At 38.3% G+C, this 20,859-nt stretch overlaps 1 protein-coding gene across 1 annotated transcript; it reads right to left on the bottom strand.

The window, feature by feature from the left end:
- Window positions 1-2,128: 2,128 nt before the first annotated feature.
- LOC137281422 (uncharacterized oxidoreductase MexAM1_META1p0182-like) lies at window positions 2,129-13,828 on the bottom strand. Its single transcript, XM_067812637.1, has 9 exons — window positions 13,722-13,828; window positions 7,307-7,437; window positions 6,983-7,078; window positions 5,565-5,703; window positions 3,984-4,024; window positions 3,692-3,761; window positions 3,400-3,436; window positions 2,732-2,795; window positions 2,129-2,472 (listed from the first exon to the last, which is right to left on the bottom strand). The coding sequence occupies exons 1-9, from the start codon at window positions 13,753-13,755 to the stop codon at window positions 2,308-2,310; spliced, it is 777 nt and encodes a 258-aa protein (XP_067668738.1). The 5' UTR covers window positions 13,756-13,828; the 3' UTR covers window positions 2,129-2,307.
- Window positions 13,829-20,859: the final 7,031 nt, after the last annotated feature.

Below are 20,859 nucleotides of genomic sequence, written 5' to 3'. Positions count from 1 at the left end.
GGGGTGAGGTGGGGCGACAACAGAACAACACTTCAGTTAGCCCTGACTGAGGATTGTTAATTTAAGTTCACCTACCCGTCACTTTGCTGTTTGTTTCTGGCTAAATAATGGTGAAGTACATTGAATTAGTCAATTCCACTTACTCTAACTATATTAGTTCAGGCCAAAACTGAACTTTACTACATTATACATAGCGGTTGGAGGATCCGAAGAAATTATGAACTCACTTGACAATTCTTAGATGACTTTCACTCATTGACAAATCACAGATTCATGGAACCATAGTACTCGTATGAGGAAACTTAAGATATCGGATGGTCATTGGATACATATTATCAATCGCAACAATGGGCGCAAAATATGGCACTGAGACCAGAAAGGAAAGCTCGCTGAAATCGGCGACCAAGAGGCTGTAGATGTTGTACGGGAGCATCATGGACATAAACGAGTAGGCAACAGTGTTTTTGATACAGTTAATTGCACCGTATATGAAAATACCGGTACTCTATTGTGAGTGAGTGTGGGTGGTTCTACCATGGGTAAACATGTCCACAAGCAACTGTGGTATCATTTGTCGGTGTTTAGGTAATCAATGTTGTGATCAAAGTTTCAAGCCCGCTGCAATCAGCGACAACAGAACTGTACAAGAGCGTCATGAACATGCATTGTGTATGTGAAGGCACTAGTGTTTTCGACCAATGTTAATTGCACTGTATTTGATTGAAACTAAAGGTAGTGTCTTGTGAGTGCATGTGATTTGTTTTCAAACAACCAAATTATTTTCTGAAGATGCTAAAAAGCAAACTTACTAGAAATTTCCGGCAAAACAATGCTATACAGGATGATATGTGTTTCAAATCTAACCACTTGTTTTAAACTCGAATTTGTGACAATCTACTTATTTTACTGTCCTCCGCTGACGTTTGTTTAGAATTTACCATGCTATGCATAAAATCAATCGTACTCGTCACGATATAGCCGAAATGTTGTCTATGTGATGATAAACTGATGAATAACACTCACATCTCCAAAGTCGTAGGTATATTCAAATCAATCTGTCCGCCTTACCCTACCTAACCAGTTCGACTAGGAAAAAGAATACAAAAACCAAACTCCAACCTAAACTACTCCATACGTCCATTCTCCTCACCACTTCGGGCAAGTGCAAAAAAATCAAAATACACACAATTTAACATTTGAAGTAACTTTCGTTCAAAATCACCCTCTATCGATCAAACCAAATTGCCTCGCGTTCCCGAAATACGCATCATGACGAAAAGCGCACGTAAAATCTGACAGTCATCACTTAGAATGACACGACGTTTCGTAGTGTATGGTTGCACCTCTGACAAGGATGCAAGCATACATTCACAATAAGAAGTTGACATATATACATCTTGCCGTCCCTCTGATGTGTTTTTTATTTATACTTCCCATCTGCACATGTACTCCTAAAACGCTTCGTCTCCCTCGGTCATTGGATGTCAATTTCAACGGCACATCATATGATCAATCTCTATTTCTAGGAGAGCTCACAACTATTTGCAGCCATTTGCAACAAGTTATTGACGCTTTCCCATTTTTACGAGGTGCCTATTCACAGTTGGGTAGACTGGGACACATAGTCACAGTACTTTGCGCAAGTTCACTGCACATTGCTGTACCCGCAACAATATGTTTGCACGTATTGACGTGGCCACCATCTTGTCATATACTAACGGATTCGTGTGTTCTTTGGAGTGCACAGGGTTGTGTTCTGTACACTAGTGTTTGTAACAACGTTCAAAAGAGTCTGCACACAAAGTTCACAATAATGTTTTGATAACCAGTACCCGAAGCTCGCGGAATCACAAGCCTGGTGTCTCACACAGCTCGACCACCATGCCAGTAGAACAGAGACAAGACACTCTCGTTGTTAGCGCACCAGATGTGTTCATGTGTGTGGACAATAGTCTACCAAGCAAACAAGGAGGCTCTTATATTCCTGTCCAGCGGTGACCCGAAACTCCTGTGCATCTCTAACGTAGTAGTGGCTATAAAATACATATTTCTCAGTTGTTCTTAACTGAAAGCTCATTAACATCCCCCTGTGTTCACGTTTAACCAGACAAACAAAGTTTGAACCAGGTTTGCACAATATACATCCATATATATTTATTTAACTACAAGTGAGACAAATATTGTTGAATTTGAATCATCGATTAGTAACAGCAATTTGTTAAGCATGTATTTGTTACACTTTTGAATGTTCTTTACACAACTTCCTAATCACGGAGGCAGGTAAGCCTCTTGCATCCATCAATATGTTCATGCAATTGCTGGTGTGGTCATTGTAAAACCACCGTCGGCCCTGAAACTCTCCCCAGTTACAAAGCCTGCTTTATCCGAGGCGAGGAAGGCCACAATGTGACCCATTTCTTCCGGGGCACACGATCGACCCATTGGCGTCGCTTTTATCATAGCTTTCTCCACCTGAAAAAACAAGTGTGAATACATGAATGACATAATATGGTATATGCAGTAGGAGAGTGCTTTCGGTGCTTTAACTTGACGGTACCATGCTATTCCCTATCAAACATTGCTTGCAGTTGTAGTTGCTTTTAAAAGATCGGATGGTCAAGTTTGCACTCATTGTACACTGAGTGTCGTGTATCTGTAACGGCGAAAAGTTGCGCATGTCATCAGTTTCAAAAGGTTTCCAGGGCAATTTTGATGGGTTGCACGTACTTACCTCAGCAACTTGTCCTTTGTCATTCACCATATTTGAAATCAGCTGACTGGGTACAAAGCCCGGACTGAAACAAGGAAAACAACACAATGAAGCAGCTATTAAAACGAACACACCACTACCAGTGAATATAGAAATGAAATTGAGTACAATAGCCAATTAACTATAGATGAACGTATATGGACTAATAAGCAGGACACCAAGTGCAACACAATCATCTCCATCTACCTGCGTACGTAGTACGTTATATTCCTCTATGATTAAATCCTAAGATGGACAGGTTGTATTATTAATCTGCCATCGAATGTTGGACATGCTGGGTACGACATGTTCAATAAGCGTGCACCCAGATGGAATCGTAACAATGAAATATTCATATAAAAATCCCCAAAACAAACATAAAACCCCCAAACAATCCCCCCTCCCAAAAAAACCAAAAAATCCCCCCCACACACACACACCGACCCCCCCTCCCCCCTCCGAAATAATAAACACACACAAAAAAAAAAAAGCAAGCAAAAAACAACACACACAAAAAAAAACGAATCACAAACGACTTGATGCCTATTGAATCTCATATGAAACTGACTTCAAAAGAACTTAAGAAATATGCTATCGATATTTCCATCTGTTTAACATCAACCGTTATTGTGTTATTTATTTCTACTTACTTGACTGTGTTGACACGTACCCCCTTTGTTGCCAATTCTGTGGAAAGTAAGTTTGTTTTCTGCATAACCACGCTTAAGAATATTTCATAACCTTTGCCACAGGAAAAGATCATTTGTCAAAGTTAAAGTCGAATTATTAGACACTATATATTACCACACGTAGCACCTCTTACGGTCTAATGTGTTCACGAAATTTCTGATAAATGCCTTTGCTTAATATTTGAGATTGCAGATTGCAGGAGCTAACATGAGTGAGGCGCCCAACTGTTGCAAAAAGGTTTCAAAGACTAACCTTGGGCAAGGTAGCGTGTAAATGTCTCTAGGGCCACCTTCGACATAGCGTAGACACCGCCACCTGGTGCCTGTACACATGATATGTTGAAACATCTTTGAATGTTACATGAAAATAATGGTAGCAGCCGGCTCGGTTTTTTTTATATAGACATCGAAAATGATCCACAAATTAAATGTTTCTGAAAGGGGACTAACCTTATGTCTCCACAACTAATACTTTCGTTACTCACACAAGCACTTCAGTTTTACAGACTGTGAATTATTTGTGTAGTTGCTAACGTCACACTCACAATTGTACCCGTGCCGGCGGTCGAAATATTGATCACGTTTCCTGAAAGAAAAAGAATGTTTTGCAAAAGAAACCCCTAGTGACTACACTTATATAACATCCTCTTCAAGAAAGCAAGGATATATCCCGTGATTCTCCTTTAACCAAAACACCTAGTGACTATACAAACATAACATCTTCTGGAAGTAAGTGAAAAACAACATATCCCGTGTTTCACCTTTAGCCCAAAATAAACAAACAAACAAAACAAAACAAAACTAGTGACTATACTACGGCAGTGTATTAGGGCCAAAAATTTTTGGTGTCACTATCTCCTACGTCGGACTTAACATCACATTCGTAGGACTTATTATCTACTACGTAGGATTTAATATCTCCTACGTAGGACTTATTATCACCTTACCTTGGACTTACTATATCCTACGTAGACGTAGGACTTATCTTCTATGTAGGACTTATTATCTCATCCTACTATAGTAGGACTTAATATCTCCTACGTAGGACTTACTATCTCTACAAGGTGATAGTAAGTCCTACGTAGGAGATAGTAAGTCCTACGTAGGAGATATTAAGTCCTACTATAGTAGGATGAGATAATAAGTCCTACATAGAAGATAAGTCCTACGTCTACGTAGGATATAGTAAGTCCAAGGTAAGGTGATAGTAAGTCCTACGTAGGAGATAGTAAGTCCTACGTAGGACTTACTATCACCTTGTAGAGATAGTAAGTCCTACGTAGGAGATATTAAGTCCTACTATAGTAGGATGGTAAGTCCTACTACTTAGTAAGTCCTACGTAGGAGATAGTAAGTCCTACGAAGGTGATAATAAGTCCTACGTAGGAGATAGGACTTACTAAGTCCTACGCAGGAAAGACGAAGTAGTAAGTCCTACGTAGGAGATAACAAGTCCAAAGTAGGAGATAGTAAGTCAGAGGTAGGAGATAGTAAGTCCTACGTAGGAGATATTGACACCAAAAATATTTTTCACCGTGGCCCTAATACGCTTCCGTACTATACCCAGATAAAATCTTCTGGAAGAAAAATCGCTATACAGGTAGTAGAATATCCTACATTCCAATTGACGTACATAGAGAATACTAAACTACGTCCTGTGTAATACCGCATTTATGAAACAAGTGAATACCATTCACGAGTTTCATAAAGATGCTGTTACACGGGACATAGTTTAGTATTTTAGATATTACTCACCCACCACTAGCAAAATAATATCGAGCAAAGCACTTCTTTCCATAGAATTCAACGAATGTGACGACGCTCAGCTTGCCACGTGTCAATCAAGGTCTAATACTTCTGTGAGAGGGGTATTAGCATTGTGACGTCATCTTTGACGCCACATATGCGGCATCATGCAATGTTATCACACAATGTGTAATTATTGCGTAAAATTATTAAAAAGTGGTATCTTCAACGTGTGAGTAATAAAATGTTTTCTCTCAAACGAGAAACTAAACTACTTGTGGCGAAAATAGCTTCTCACGGGGCATCCGGGATATCCAGTGAACAATAATTGTTTGTGAGTGTAAATCCTGGGAATTATTTCCTTCGAAATCATTTCTGACCTTTGGATTCAATCAAATGCGGTACAGCTAACTGCGTCAGAAACAAAGGTGCCTCCACGTTTACAGTCATCATCCTGTCGTATTGGTCTTTGGTAGCTGATTGTATCGGACCCATGGTAGATATCCCAGCATTGTTCACCTAAACAAAGGTATGATACAATATGTTTGTTTGTTCACCTAAACACAGGTATGATACAATATGTTTGTTTGTTTGAGAGACCCATAAACATGGTACAATCTATTTATTTGTGTTCTGATTTGACGCCACACTCTGTTATCAATAAATATCTGTTATCTGTAAATATACATACAGGCAGATAATCATATTTTGTCTCACGTGTTCATACAACCAATCACTCAGCGATTTTGGAAGACATTAGAGCTTAAGAATAAAGACATATATAATATGAAATATATATAATTCATATACACGTTATTTATATACGTATATTAAGAGTCCCATAGGAAGTCTTGACACTATCAAATGTTACGAACGGTTTGCTATGTAAAACATGAAACAGTTCGTGTGGAGATACAATTGCAAAACCCTCTTACTCGCTACAACAGGACAAAAATAACTCAGACCTAACGGTGTCGTTTAAATGATAGAAGGGCAAGACGTGTTCTTCATCTCCTATAATGTTGATGCAGTTAAAACAATAGCTATGATTAAAATGCATTTTCTCAGAACGCCCTGTTTCAACCCTCAGCGACGCTACCCCACATCTAAAACTAAGCAAGCAAATATTCGAGTCCAGATTTATCTACAATTGTGTAATTCGGTTAGGGTCCATGCAGGAGAAAGTCATGGAAGTCGCCCCAGTCCGCTGTGATGTACCTACTATTGCCTACAGTCTTTTGTACTGGCTAAATATTTACATCTGTATCTGTGCTATTTTAGTTGATTGTACTGTTCGTCATTGACAGGTTTTAAGAATTTAACTTTATGTATTATGGGTGTATGAGTTCCTTAACTCAGTCGTTTAAGACATTGGAAATCATCTCAGGATTTTTCTAAATAAAGGTGGCCGCAGATGTTGCTTGACACCACCATTAGTACCTTGTTACAGATGGCAGACACTGCATTCAGGCCAATTAGTTGTGAGAAATAGATTCACCTTAGTTGTGTGTAATTTATAGTTCAACTGGTGGAATCATGTTACATGAGACACAAAAATACGGAAGTAAAAATCAGCAGAAACTGTTATGAAGTAATTTGTATATATTTATAGCAGAATCTTTCAACATCCTGGCCATACACATGGTGTGTCGAACATTACTCGCGAATAGTCCACTTTGCAGTTGGCTTATGGAAATATAAACGTTAGAAATTCTTTCTGAACCATTCAAGTGTCACGTAATCACTCGCAGTACATATATATCCAGACTTCCTTCTGTCCAACATGACGTATACTCACCAGAATGTCTATTTTCCCAAATTTCTTCTTTGTTGACTCCACGAGAGTTTTTCTGAAAGCATCCTGTGTAATGTCACCCACGTTTGTGAGAACGTCCTAAAATAGAACAGTGAGCAACCAAGAATAAACTTCAGTATGATGTGGTCTTCGATTTGGTAGTGAGGACAGAGAGATAGTGACTCTTTTGGACACCTCTTTTGTGAGATGATCAATTTCAATAGCTTACGTAAATTTCTGCGTCTTGGAAAACTTTGGCTTTATTTGTATGGAATAGTAACAAGTGTGTTTCATCAGATGTTGATGCCAATTTTGGTTTCTAATCACCTTACAGCCTGCCTTCTTGCAGTCCTTTACCACTTCCTCTAAGTTCTTCTGGTTCCTACCAGTCAAGGACAGCTTAGCTCCTTCCTTTGCAAACGCTACGGCAATTCCTGCCCCAATTCCTGAACTGGAACCTGAAACAGAGATTAAGTTTAAACGTGCAAACTATTCCACTTCCGTCTGCAGTGTGTTATTTTCTATGATTGTGCAGCTTTATCATTTTATTGTAATTATTATATCAGTTATAAATACTCACTGTTTTCATATGTCTGGATTATATCAGAATATCTACACAAAGCATGGAATGACATAGATTTTAATGCTATATTCACCTTCTGTCATCTCTCTAAAATGTAATTAGTACTCATCGTAACATGAATAACTAAACACGAATGACTAATAACAACAGTCAGTCCTAAAATATTGCAACAATACACAAGACGGTAGGTAAGGATGTAAATAATAGGCAGTTGTAGGAAATGTCCGTCAGACAGCTAGGGGAAGAGGTGTAGGACAATCACAAGAGTGACAAAGTCAACGTCGGCAGCAACAAGCTCAGCAAGCACAAGTAGTTGCAGCAATTCATAGTAGTTACTTGCAATAAACGTCAGACATTACGAAAAGGCCACAATATCGTCAGATTTCACCACTATCGGAAACATCACATAAACAGTACAACCAAACAACGTCACAGGCACCACACACGTCAGGAAAGGGCCTTTAAAGAACTCGATCAAACTCAAACACCAACAGTCCCACAAACAACATCAGAACCAACATTGCAACAACATTACATTTGTATTTTCTTCTGCGCACAAAATATATTGTTTCACAAATATAAAATACATCCCAATCATCTCCTTGAGAATACACTTGGTTGTATATGACTAGCACAACTAAAATGCTCATATCTACCACTCTCAACATCTACCTGTAAATATTTTTAAAAGTACATTCTTAAGAAACCGAGAACGATCCTTAACGGTTACGTATTTTTCAACATGTAAAAGAGATTTTAATTTGCTATAATACAACATTTGCTTTTACATAACATTTGCGGTTTGACTGTAAAGGCGAATACGAGGATTGAAATTATCATACAATATTTGCTGGAAAATATGCTATCCCAAGAAAGAAACGTATAGGCAGTTTGAACTGTAAAAAGTATATTAATTACCTATTGTGTTCAAACAATCGTCAAAATATGTTACAAAACTGTTGAGAACATTATTTTACGCAGTTGCACAAGTACAATATCGATTTTACCTGAAAAGCTTGAATTTAATGAGATTTCTTACAAAGATTAGAAAGGTATCCCCGCAACGCAAGAGAAATCACCTCCCGTTTGAAACTGTGCAGCAAAGAGCATTCATTGCTCTGGCAATAAAAATCCAGATTTCAGAAACTGGCATTCATAAACTGGCATTCAATTTGAAGGAGTTTCAAGGTCAAATGACTACGTCGCGTCTTGAATTAATGCACGCTGGAGATTCCAAATCTTCTGCGGCCAGGCCTTTAATGTTAGTCGGAGGAAGTTATCGTGGTTTGCAGCTCGTTGCAACTAAACAGGTATAGGAAATGACCGTCCCCGTAAAGGCAGAACTCAGTTACCACTGCTGCCCATGATCGGTACATCCGAGCACTACAGATGAATGATCGTACTGCCACGGATGAGAGCACAGCAGACTGGGTTTCTGGACTTCAGAGTATATCCGGTCAAACTATACGGAACAGGATGAAAGAGATTGGTCAGAAAACCCACTACTTCGTCACCATCACGTCTCCGTTATCATGTTTGAAATAAACATTTTCGCAACAGATTTCTTTTTTAGAAGGTAAAATAACAAAATCTTTTTGATCCCCAAGTTCATGACTAATCCAAACAAAGACAAATCTCTTTTGAAATGAACTTTTTCATCTTTGTCCCCTGCCTATAACTGTGTGTTCAGTCCGCTTTATGAGGATTTGTATAACAAAACGCCTTCCCTTGTTCCGCCTCTGGGGCTAAGAATTAAAGCATTTATTTCTTCTGCCGGCATTGAGCTGAAATGTATATCGCCTTCCCGTCTTCTTTCTTCTCTTCCTTGGCAATTGGCTAGGCCACAAGTTGACCTAACATTAACATCATTTAAAAATCAGAAACAAATGACTCACAATATAAAGAAGAATATCATCAATTAAAAAACAAATATATCAATTACAAATCCTTATTTACAGATGGCTCCAAGGACGGTGGCGCAGGGGCTTGTGCCACTGTCATTGGATCCAGAACAATATCTTCTAGACTACCAGATAGCAGCTCTGTTTTCACAGCGGAAGCTAACGCTATATTAACGGCTCTTAAATATATTCAAGGACACCCAAAACATAAACAATACATAATCTATTCAGACTCTCTGTCTTGTCTTCAGGCGATTAAAAATTTATCATGTAAACATCCATATTTAGTCGAAATTATTGAACTGTATAATGATCTTGCACCTAGCAAATACGACATCGTCTTTTTGTTGGTTACCCAGCCATGTAGGCATTTCTGGTAACACGATGGCCGATCTTGCTGCCAAGGCAGCACTCCATAAATCTGTGACACCACTTTTTATTCCTTACAGTGATTATAAAGCCACCATTAGATCTTATATCCGTGATCTGATGCAAAAGAAGTGGGGCACCCAAGTGGGTATAAATAAATTACATGAGATAAAACCTTACATTGGTTATACCCACTTGGGCTGTCAGTCCAGATTTGAAGAGGTTATTTTACGACGATGACGTATTGTCCATACACGGTATACTCATACATACCTATTGAAAGGTGAGGATATTCCGTTTTGTATACCTTGTGATGAAAGAATCATAGCATGTCTTGCTTCACTGTGTTGAGTATTCCATCACAAGGGATAACTAATTTAAATCACGAACTATGAAGGATCTTTTTAGTGATGTTAGTTATCATTTAGTCATTGCGTTTTAAAAAGAATTAGATCTGTTATGTGATTTGTAAATAGATAAATATTTTATGATTGGAAGTTTAATTAGCAGGTAAGATTGTTAGTGGCTGTATCCTCGAAGGGGGTTGAAGTACCGTAAAATAGTTTTCCTCCTGAGAGGGTACGTAAGTTGAAGTCAGATTTAATCTTCCACATTTTTAGTCGTAGAATATATGTCATTTTAAATTGTGGCTAATCTTGCATACAGTCGCCAGCAGCTGAGGGGATGGTTTTAAATCTAGCCACGAAGTAAAAACACACTTATTCTATGATTAAAAACCTGGAAAACTGAAATTTACTTGAAATGTTTTGAGACTAAGTCCTCTTAGGAGGACAATTATTTTACAGTACTTCAACCCCCTTTAAGGGTACAGCCACTAACGATTTGAGTTACTAATTGAATCTTCAAATTTTAAAATATGTATCTATTTACAATTCAGTTAACAAATCTGATTCCTTTAAAAATGCAAGGATTAAATGAGAGCTAACATTGCTAAAAGATCCTTCATAGTTTGTGAATTAAAATACTGATCCCTTGTGATGGAATACTCAACACTAAAAATAAAAGCATGTTTTACCGTAAGAATTTGCCGTGACAAACGATGTAAGAAATCCCCTGTGAAACAGCAAAACAGAACAAAGACAAGTCTAAAACATTTCAAATCTGTATTATTAAGCAAGAGAGCAAGTTATACAAGGTCACATCAGTTTCACAATACTGATTTCAAATACAATACAACTGACACAAAATCTAAGGCAATGGGTCACACAATGTAATATAGCAAACTCACCAAAGTCTTAGTGCAAGAGAGAAACAGTTATGCAGAATGTAACACCGCGAGTGGTCTGACAGTAGTTTTATGCGTTTATGGATTCGTTGGCGGAGAATATGAATGTGTGTGTCCCTAGTCTATACGGCAACTAGCATTTATATAGACACGCAGTCATTTCCCGAAAGTTCGGGCACACACAATCATCGCCTGTAGAAATCTCTAGCTGTCTCCCGGAAGTAACAAATAGAAAACCAAGGGCACATAATTTCCGGACAGCCTGCTACCAAAATCTTAAAAATGCTGCCCATCTTTTATACGAAATGTGACCCATCATAATTATTATTCAAAACACTAAACGTTGCTTTCAGAAAGACTCTCGTTGAGACAACCAAGGAGAAGTTCGGGAAAATAGACATTCTGTTGAGTATACTTTGGATTCTGCGGAAGAGCTAGAAAGACCTAGGCATACATGCCTTGTGTAGTATCACGATAGTTGTTTGCCGATTAACACTAGAAGTCTGCAGGTCACCTATGTGTAATCGATCTGGGACCAGACACGTCCGACTCGAGTTATGGTCATAACTGTTTGTCACGATAAACAAGAAACAAATAACACCAAAGTGAGTGAGTTAAAATTTATCATCACATCAGCAATATTTCAGCCATATCGTGATGCGAAAGATGAGAAAGATTAATTACAAAAATACATATTAATTAATGGCAAATTGTAAAAATTTCTCAACGCAGGACGGTAAAACTAACTAGAATATCACAGAGAAGAATGTAAAACTATTAATTAGATCTAAAAAGGTCTAGCTATAAAGGACAATACAATATAAAAAAAGGGCTATAGATTGACAACAACCGAAGGTAGATCACCACACTAAAGCCGATGGGGACTTGGGCATGTACAGGTATTTTTTAGCATGTGTTAAACTCTATTGCGTTAGTGATTGTGAGTTCTGTAATATGTTTACAGAGGTTAACTTCTGTGTGCACAAGCATCACATGTTGGTAATGCATCATATGGAATTTCATTGTCATTGGATGTTACGTTCGGGTGCAACGCCACGGTAATGCACCCTTACACCCCAACGTTTGCTGCATTTAGTTTCTTAGTTCACTTAGTTTTTGTCGATAGTATGTATAGAAACTACACTATGATTTAGAGTATCAAATGCGTAACTATCAAATCTATAAGCATACAGTAAATTATATACTTTATTTAATTTACCTCTGAACTAAGGACTGCAAGGAAAATATGTGATCAATGTGAGAGTACTAAGCCCTCAAACCAGCTTATGAGTCACTGATGATATTACGTGCATCGCTCTTGAAGGCGACTGTTGATAAAAGACACACATGACTTACAGTGCAATCATATGGAAAGCGTGTGTAATCATTAGGATGATTTTTTTCAAAAACCTGACTTAAACACAGGACAAATAATAATATCAAACCAAGAACTGGGAACCTGCTACTAAAACAAAAATAGAATTAAAAAAGTGAGTTATATATGGAATGTTAAGATGTCTACCAGTCTTCAAGAATTGTAATGCTACATCTGGCCTTGGAGATATATTGTTTGCTGCCGTGTTGATATGGGGTAAAACGTGCTGCTCAGTAATTGGGTGGATAAGACCTACTAACATCTCTGGTGAAAGGTCGACATCGGCTGTCTCCACTGGAACAAAGTGACCCGTCTCTGTAATTCATAGAATTCACATCAAATGCTTGACGGGATGCACGTGGGAAATTGAATGTGAAATACTATCACAATACTATTACAATTTTTAAGAATTTTCAAAGAGGTTTTGCCTCTCTTTCCCCTTACTGAAACATCCCTCCACTTCCGCTTTAAATGCATTCTTCGAACTAATACTCAAAGCTCTAGATACATCCAGACTTAGATCTCTGTGACCTCTAAGATTTTAATTCCACTAACCACTTGTCCAACCAAGGAAGTAGTTGACCTTGGGTATAGTTATTATATATAGTAATCAGTTATATATATAATGAGTCAGTGTATACACATTATACCCATAGGTGTGTGTGTATGTCTCTCTCTCTCTCTCTTTCTCTGTGTGTGTGTGTGTTTAACAAATGCTACTCATTTCATTTGAAAAGGAGCCCCAGTGAGTTGGGAGATTAAGGTGCTGTGGAAATCTGGACGTGCTTCATTCGGGGATTTAGCAATGCAAAGAGGGCTGAGTAGAGTGAGTGAGTGCGTGAGTGAGTGAGTTTAGAATTTAACGTCACATCGGCAATATTGCAGCCATAACGTGACGAGAAATGTTGTAGATGCACACAAAAATACAAATAATTAAAGAACCGGTCATCGGCGGACTGTAAAAGAACTAGAGTATCACAAAAAGAGTTAAAACTAGCTAGAATGTATATTTAAAAGCAGAAAACGATGTTAGACTATACCACGTACAATTGGCTATTGATCACCAACACCTGAGGGCTGGGTAGAAGGGACTGTGAGCCAGGTTAGGAGTATCCTCCCTTGTCTCTATAAGCTATTCAAATAAACCTCACCGTATGCTGGTCAGCATCAGAAACAGTTGCTGAGGGATCATTACTTGCTTACATGCGGGGTATTCAAACACATGAAAAACAGATCCTTGGTGCGCGTTACATAATTAACAATCTCACCTGTAATGATAGCAACTTTTTCTCTCAGCGCCATTTCAACAGCAGGTGACTGGTTCAACCGGTGTGTTGCGAAATCTGTAATACCTTGCACGGCGACAGGCGATTGTGTATCTACAGGTAGAACGGGCGAAGTTATATATAACAATGAAAACGCATGCGCACACTTGCTTGCACCTTTTTACCCTGTGTTATGATGCAACGTCTAACTTCACTCAGTGGTGCATGTCTATTCATTCTTAACAAGACTGCAATGACTTGCAGTAATCTCCAATGACAAATAGATCCTACCTGTTGGCCTTGTTTTACGCATGGTATCTCTACACGTGTCTATGTGTCATCCATAGTATATATATTACCTGCCTTTCGTTATTAATGATACATCTTGGTCCTAATATCCGTTACCCATGGTACATCTACATCCTACTTTCTGTTACCTATGGTTTACCTGCACCCGACGTTTTCTTACCCATGTTATATCTGCACCCGGCTTTCTGTTATTAATGGTATATCTGCACCCGACTTTCTCTTTCCCACAGGTATCTACAATGCATGTTTTTCAGTAAATTATCGAGTCTTTGACATCATGATCATCAAGTCAAGTGTTTGACATCATGATCATCAAGTCAACTGTTTTACATCATGATCATCAAGTCAACTGTTTTACATCATGATCATCGAGTCAAGTGTTTTACATCATGATCACCAAGTCAACTCTTTTACATCATGATTATCAAGTCAAGTGTTTGACATCATGATCATCGAGTCAAGTGTTTAACATCATGATCATCAAGTCAACTGTTTTACATCATGATCATCAAGTCAAGTGTTTGACATCATGATCATCAAGTCAACTGTTTTACATCATGATCATCAAGTCAACTGTTTTACATCATGATCATCGAGTCAAGTGTTTGACATCATGATCATCAAGTCAAGTGTTTGACATCATGATCATCAAGTCAAGTGTTTTACTTCATGATCATCAAGTCAACTGTTTTACATCATGATCATCAAGTCAAGTGTTTCACATCTTGATCATCCAGTCAACTGTTTTACATCATGATCATCGAGTCAAGTGTTTTACATCATGATCATCGAGTCAACTGTTTTACATCATGATCATCGAGTCAAGTGTTTTACATCATGATTATCAAGTCAAGTGTTTGACATCATGATCATCGAGTCAAGTGTTTTACATCATGATCATCGAGTCAAGTGTTTTCCATCATGATCATCGAGTCAAGTGTTTTACATCATGATCATCAAGTCAACTGTTTTACATCATGATCATCGAGTCAAGTGTTTGACATCATGATCATCAAGTCAACTGTTTGACATCATGATCATCGAGTCAAGTGTTTGACATCATGATCATCGAGTCAAGTGTTTGACATCATGATCATCGAGTCAAGTGTTTTACATCATGATCATCGAGTCAAGTGTTTGACATCATGATCATCAAGTCAACTGTTTGACATCATGATCATCGAGTCAAGTGTTTGACATCATGATCATGAAGTCAACTCTTTTACATCATGATCATCGAGTCAAGTGTTTGACATCATGATCATCGAGTCAAGTGTTTGACATCATGATCATCGAGTCAAGTGTTTTACATCATGATCATCGAGTCAAGGGTTTTACATCATGATCATCGAGTCAAGTGTTTGACATCATGATCATCAAGTGAAGTGTTTGACATCATGATCATCAAGTCAAGTGTTTGACATCATGATCGTCGAGTGAAGTGTTTGACATCATGATCATCAAGTCAAGTGTTTTACATCATGATCATCGAGTCAAGTGTTTTACATCATGATCATCGAGTCAAGTGTTTCACATCATGATCATCGAGTCAAGTGTTTGACATCATGACCATCGAGTCAAGTGTTTGACATCATGATCATCAAGTCAAGTGTTTGACATCATGATCATCAAGTCAAGTGTTTGACATCATGATCATCAAGTCAAGTGTTTGACATCATGATCATGAAGTCAAGTGTTTGACATCATGATCATGAAGTCAAGTGTTTGACATCATGATCATCGAGTCAAGTGATTTACATCATGATCATCAAGTCAAGTGTTTTACATCATGATCATCGAGTCAAGTGTTTTACATCATGATCATCGAGTCAAGTGTTTTACATCATGATCATCGAGTCAAGTGTTTGACATCATGATCATCGAGTCAAGTGTTTGACATCATGATCATCAAGTCAAGTGTTTGACATCATGATCGTCGAGTGAAGTGTTTGACATCATGATCATCAAGTCAAGTGTTTTACATCATGATCATCGAGTCAAGTGTTTTACATCATGATCATCGAGTCAAGTGTTTCACATCATGATCATCGAGTCAAGTGTTTGACATCATGACCATCGAGTCAAGTGTTTGACATCATGATCATCAAGTCAAGTGTTTGACATCATGATCATCAAGTCAAGTGTTTGACATCATGATCATCAAGTCAAGTGTTTGACATCATGATCATGAAGTCAAGTGTTTGACATCATGATCATGAAGTCAAGTGTTTGACATCATGATCATCGAGTCAGGTGATTTACATCATGATCATCGAGTCAAGTGTTTGACATCATGATCATCGAGTCAAGTGTTTTACATCATGATCATCGAGTCAAGTGTTTGACATCATGATCATCAAGTCAACTGTTTGACATCATGATCATCAAGTCAAGTGTTTGACATCATGATCATCAAGTCAAGTGTTTTACATCATGATCATCGAGTCAAGTGTTTGACATCATGATCATCAAGTCAACTGTTTGACATCATGATCATCAAGTCAAGTGTTTGACATTATGATCATCCAGTCAAGTGTTTTACATCATGATCATCGAGTCAAGTGTTTTACATCATGATCATCAAGTCAAGTGTTTTACATCATGATCATCGAGTCAAGTGTTTGACATCATGATCATCGAGTCAAGTGTTTTACATCATGATCATCGAGTCAAGTGTTTGACATCATGATCATCGAGTCAAGTGTTTGACATCATGATCATCGAGTCAAGTGTTTGACATCATGATCATCGAGTCAAGTGTTTTACATCATGATCATCGAGTCAAGTGTTTGACATCATGATCATCAAGTCAACTGTTTGACATCATGATCATCGAGTCAAGTGTTTGACATCATGATCATCAAGTGAAGTGTTTGACATCATGATCATCGAGTCAAGTGTTTTACATCATGATCATCAAGTCAAGTGATTTACATCATGATCATCAAGTCAAGTGTTTGACATCATGATCATCGAGTCAGGTGATTTACATCATGATCATCGAGTCAAGTGTTTGACATCATGATCATCGAGTCAAGTGTTTTACATCATGATCATCGAGTCAAGTGTTTGACATCATGATCATCAAGTCAACTGTTTGACATCATGATCATCAAGTCAAGTGTTTGACATCATGATCATCGAGTCAAGTGTTTGACATCATGATCATGAAGTCAAGTGTTTGACATCATGATCATCGAGTGAAGTGTTTGACATCATGATCATCGAGTCAAGTGTTTTACATCATGATCATCGAGTCAAGTGTTTGACATCATGATCATCGAGTCAAGTGTTTGACATCATGATCATCGAGTCAAGTGTTTGACATCATGATCATCGAGTCAAGTGTTTGACATCATGATCATCAAGTCAAGTGTTTGACATCATGATCATCGATTCAAGTGTTTGACATCATGATCATCAAGTCAAGTGTTTGACATTATGATCATCGAGTCAAGTGTTTGACATCATGATCATGAAGTCAAGTGTTTGACATCATGATCATCGAGTCAAGTGTTTGACATCATGATCATCAAGTCAACTGTTTGACATCATGATCATCAAGTCAAGTGTTTGACATCATGATCATCGAGTCAAGTGTTTTACATCATGATCATCAAGTCAAGTGTTTGACATCATGATCATCGAGTCAAGTGTTTTACATCATGATCATGAAGTCAAGTGTTTGACATCATGATCATCGAGTCAAGTGTTTGACATCATGATCATCAAATCAAGTGTTTGACATCATGATCATCGAGTCAAGTGTTTGACATCATGATCATCAAGTCAAGTGTTTGACATCATGATCATCGAGTCAAGTGTTTGACATCATGATCATCAAGTCAAGTGTTTGACATTATGATCATCGAGTCAAGTGTTTGACATCATGATCATGAAGTCAAGTGTTTGACATCATGATCATCGAGTCAAGTGTTTGACATCATGATCATCAAGTCAACTGTTTGACATCATGATCATCAAGTCAAGTGTTTGACATCATGATCATCGAGTCAAGTGTTTTACATCATGATCATCAAGTCAAGTGTTTGACATCATGATCATCGAGTCAAGTGTTTTACATCATGATCATGAAGTCAAGTGTTTGACATCATGATCATCGAGTCAAGTGTTTGACATCATGATCATCAAATCAAGTGTTTCACATTATGATCATCGAGTCAAGTGTTTGACATCATGATCATCAAGTCAAGTGTTTGACATCATGATCATCGAGTCAAGTGTTTGACATCATGATCATCAAGTCAAGTGTTTGACATCATGATCATCGAGTCAAGTGTGTGACATCATGATCATCAATTCAAGTGTTTGACATTATGATCATCCAGTCAAGTGTTTTACATCATGATCATCGAGTCAAGTGTTTTACATCATGATCATCAATTTAAGTGTTTTACATCATGATCATCGAGTCAAGTGTTTTACATCATGATCATCGAGTCAAGTGTTTGACATCATGATCATCAAGTCAACTGTTTGACATCATGATCATCGAGTCAAGTGTTTGACATCATGATCATCAAGTGAAGTGTTTGACATCATGATCATCGAGTCAAGTGTTTTACATCATGATCATCAAGTCAAGTGATTTACATCATGATCATCAAGTCAAGTGTTTGACATCATGATCATCGAGTCAAGTGATTTACATCATGATCATCGAGTCAAGTGTTTGACATCATGATCATCGAGTCAAGTGTTTTACATCATGATCATCGAGTCAAGTGTTTGACATCATGATCATCAAGTCAAGTGTTTGACATCATGATCATCAAGTCAAGTGTTTGACATCATGATCATCGAGTCAAGTGTTTGACATCATGATCATGAAGTCAAGTGTTTGACATCATGATCATCGAGTGAAGTGTTTGACATCATGATCATCGAGTCAAGTGTTTTACATCATGATCATCGAGTCAAGTGTTTGACATCATGATCATCGAGTCAAGTGTTTTACATCATGATCACCAAGTCAAGTGTTTGACATCATGATCATCGATTCAAGTGTTTGACATCATGATCATCGATGTTTGTAGTTGGGATGCGATGGCATGTATCCAGACTTTGTAGCCTACTTCGACAAGTGTGTGATGCTGTAGATCAGTTCTAACGGACATCTGTCATGCAGGCTAGATCTACATACATCGAATTTAAGCGACATTAGACATTAACTCAACCAGATACTATCTACGTAGGATGTGTTTGACAACACACTTCAATACTAAATGACATATCACTTAAGTTTTAGACCTTTCAGCCATACTATCTGTCTGTCTGTCTGTCTGTCTGTCTGTCTGACTGTCTGTCTCTCTGTCTGTCTGTCTATCTATGTGTGCTTGCGTGCGTGCATGCGTGCATGCATGGGTTCATGTTGAGCCAGCATTTTAACGAGAAGATCTGCATGGACGTTTTCACTCCATTTCACTCCAGCGAAATACTTAAGTTGAGTTCAAAACCAACATTCTGCCAGCTCGATCCCATATCTGGACTGCCTCTTGCCTGTTATTACAGATATTGTAAACCTCAGTTTGACTTCAGGACAAATCCAAAAATGCATGAAAACTGCTCTTAGTAAACCGTTTATTAAGAGACCTAATCTTGATCGCAATAAACTGCAAAGTTACCGACCGGGATCAAATCTGATATTTCTATCCAAGATCTTGGAAAAAGCAGGTAAAACAAGATTCCTGGATCACCTTCTTTCACTGGACCTACTTGATACGTACCAGTCGGCTTACACAAGCGGATTCAGTACAGAGACAGTTCTCAATAAAGTATTAAACGACTTGAGGACCAGTGTGGATGATGGAAATGTTGCACTTTTCCTGCTGTTAGATTTATCAGCAGCAATTGATTCTGTTGACCACACCTTGTTGACAGACCGACTTCGTATCGAATATGGTATACACGGCGTTCCGCTCGTACCTGAGAGATAGATTCCAGAGGGTTAGCATTAATGCTACATCATCTGACAGCATTCGTTTGACTTGTGGTGTATCACAAGGTTCGGTACTGGGCCCTCTACTGTTTACGCTTTACAGCAAGCCTGTCTCTGATGTCATTAGTAATAGATGAAGTGATTTTTTCGACAGATGTGAGAAACTTGGGTGTGAGACTAGACTCGTCACTCAATATGGACAACCATATAAATGACCTCGTCAAGAAATGCTACCTTCACCTAAGGAACAAAGGTAACATACGCCACTCTCTCACAGAACAGACGGGTGCAGTACTTGCCCGTTCAATGATCCTTGCGAGGATTGACTATTGTAATAGCCTCCTTGTAGGGGCTCAAGCGCAACAAATCAAACGGTTGCAAAACATCCAACACTCAACGGCTAGAATTGTCACTCTGTCAAAAAATCCTGCCATATCACTCCAGTACTCAGGTACCTCCACTGGCTGCCTGTCAAAGAACGGATACATTATAAGATCCTCACGCTCACATATTAGTGTATCGATGATATAGCACCTGGTTATCCATGTGAACTGGTAGAAAATTATGCCCCTACAAGAACACTCTGTTCCAGTGAGCAACACCTATTAAAGGTCCCCAACATAAGGCTCAAGACATTTGGAGGAAGGTCGTTTGCATATAATGCTGCCGTTATATGGAATGCTGTCACTTTTGGTCTCAAATCAACTTCAGCGCGAGCCTGTTTCAAGAAGCATCATAAGACCTACCTTGTCTTTTCGTGTGCAACACATGGCACATAAACCTTTCACGATGAGAGCGGCAGTAGTCAATGCCGGCCGTGATCGGGATCAGTTTAGAAAATACTATTGCATGTCTGTAAACCGAGACAGTTAG

The sequence above is a fragment of the Haliotis asinina genome, chromosome 4, assembly GCF_037392515.1.
Source record: "Haliotis asinina isolate JCU_RB_2024 chromosome 4, JCU_Hal_asi_v2, whole genome shotgun sequence".
Lineage (NCBI taxonomy): Eukaryota > Metazoa > Mollusca > Gastropoda > Lepetellida > Haliotidae > Haliotis > Haliotis asinina.
This window is presented reverse-complemented; position numbering and strand designations above follow the sequence as displayed.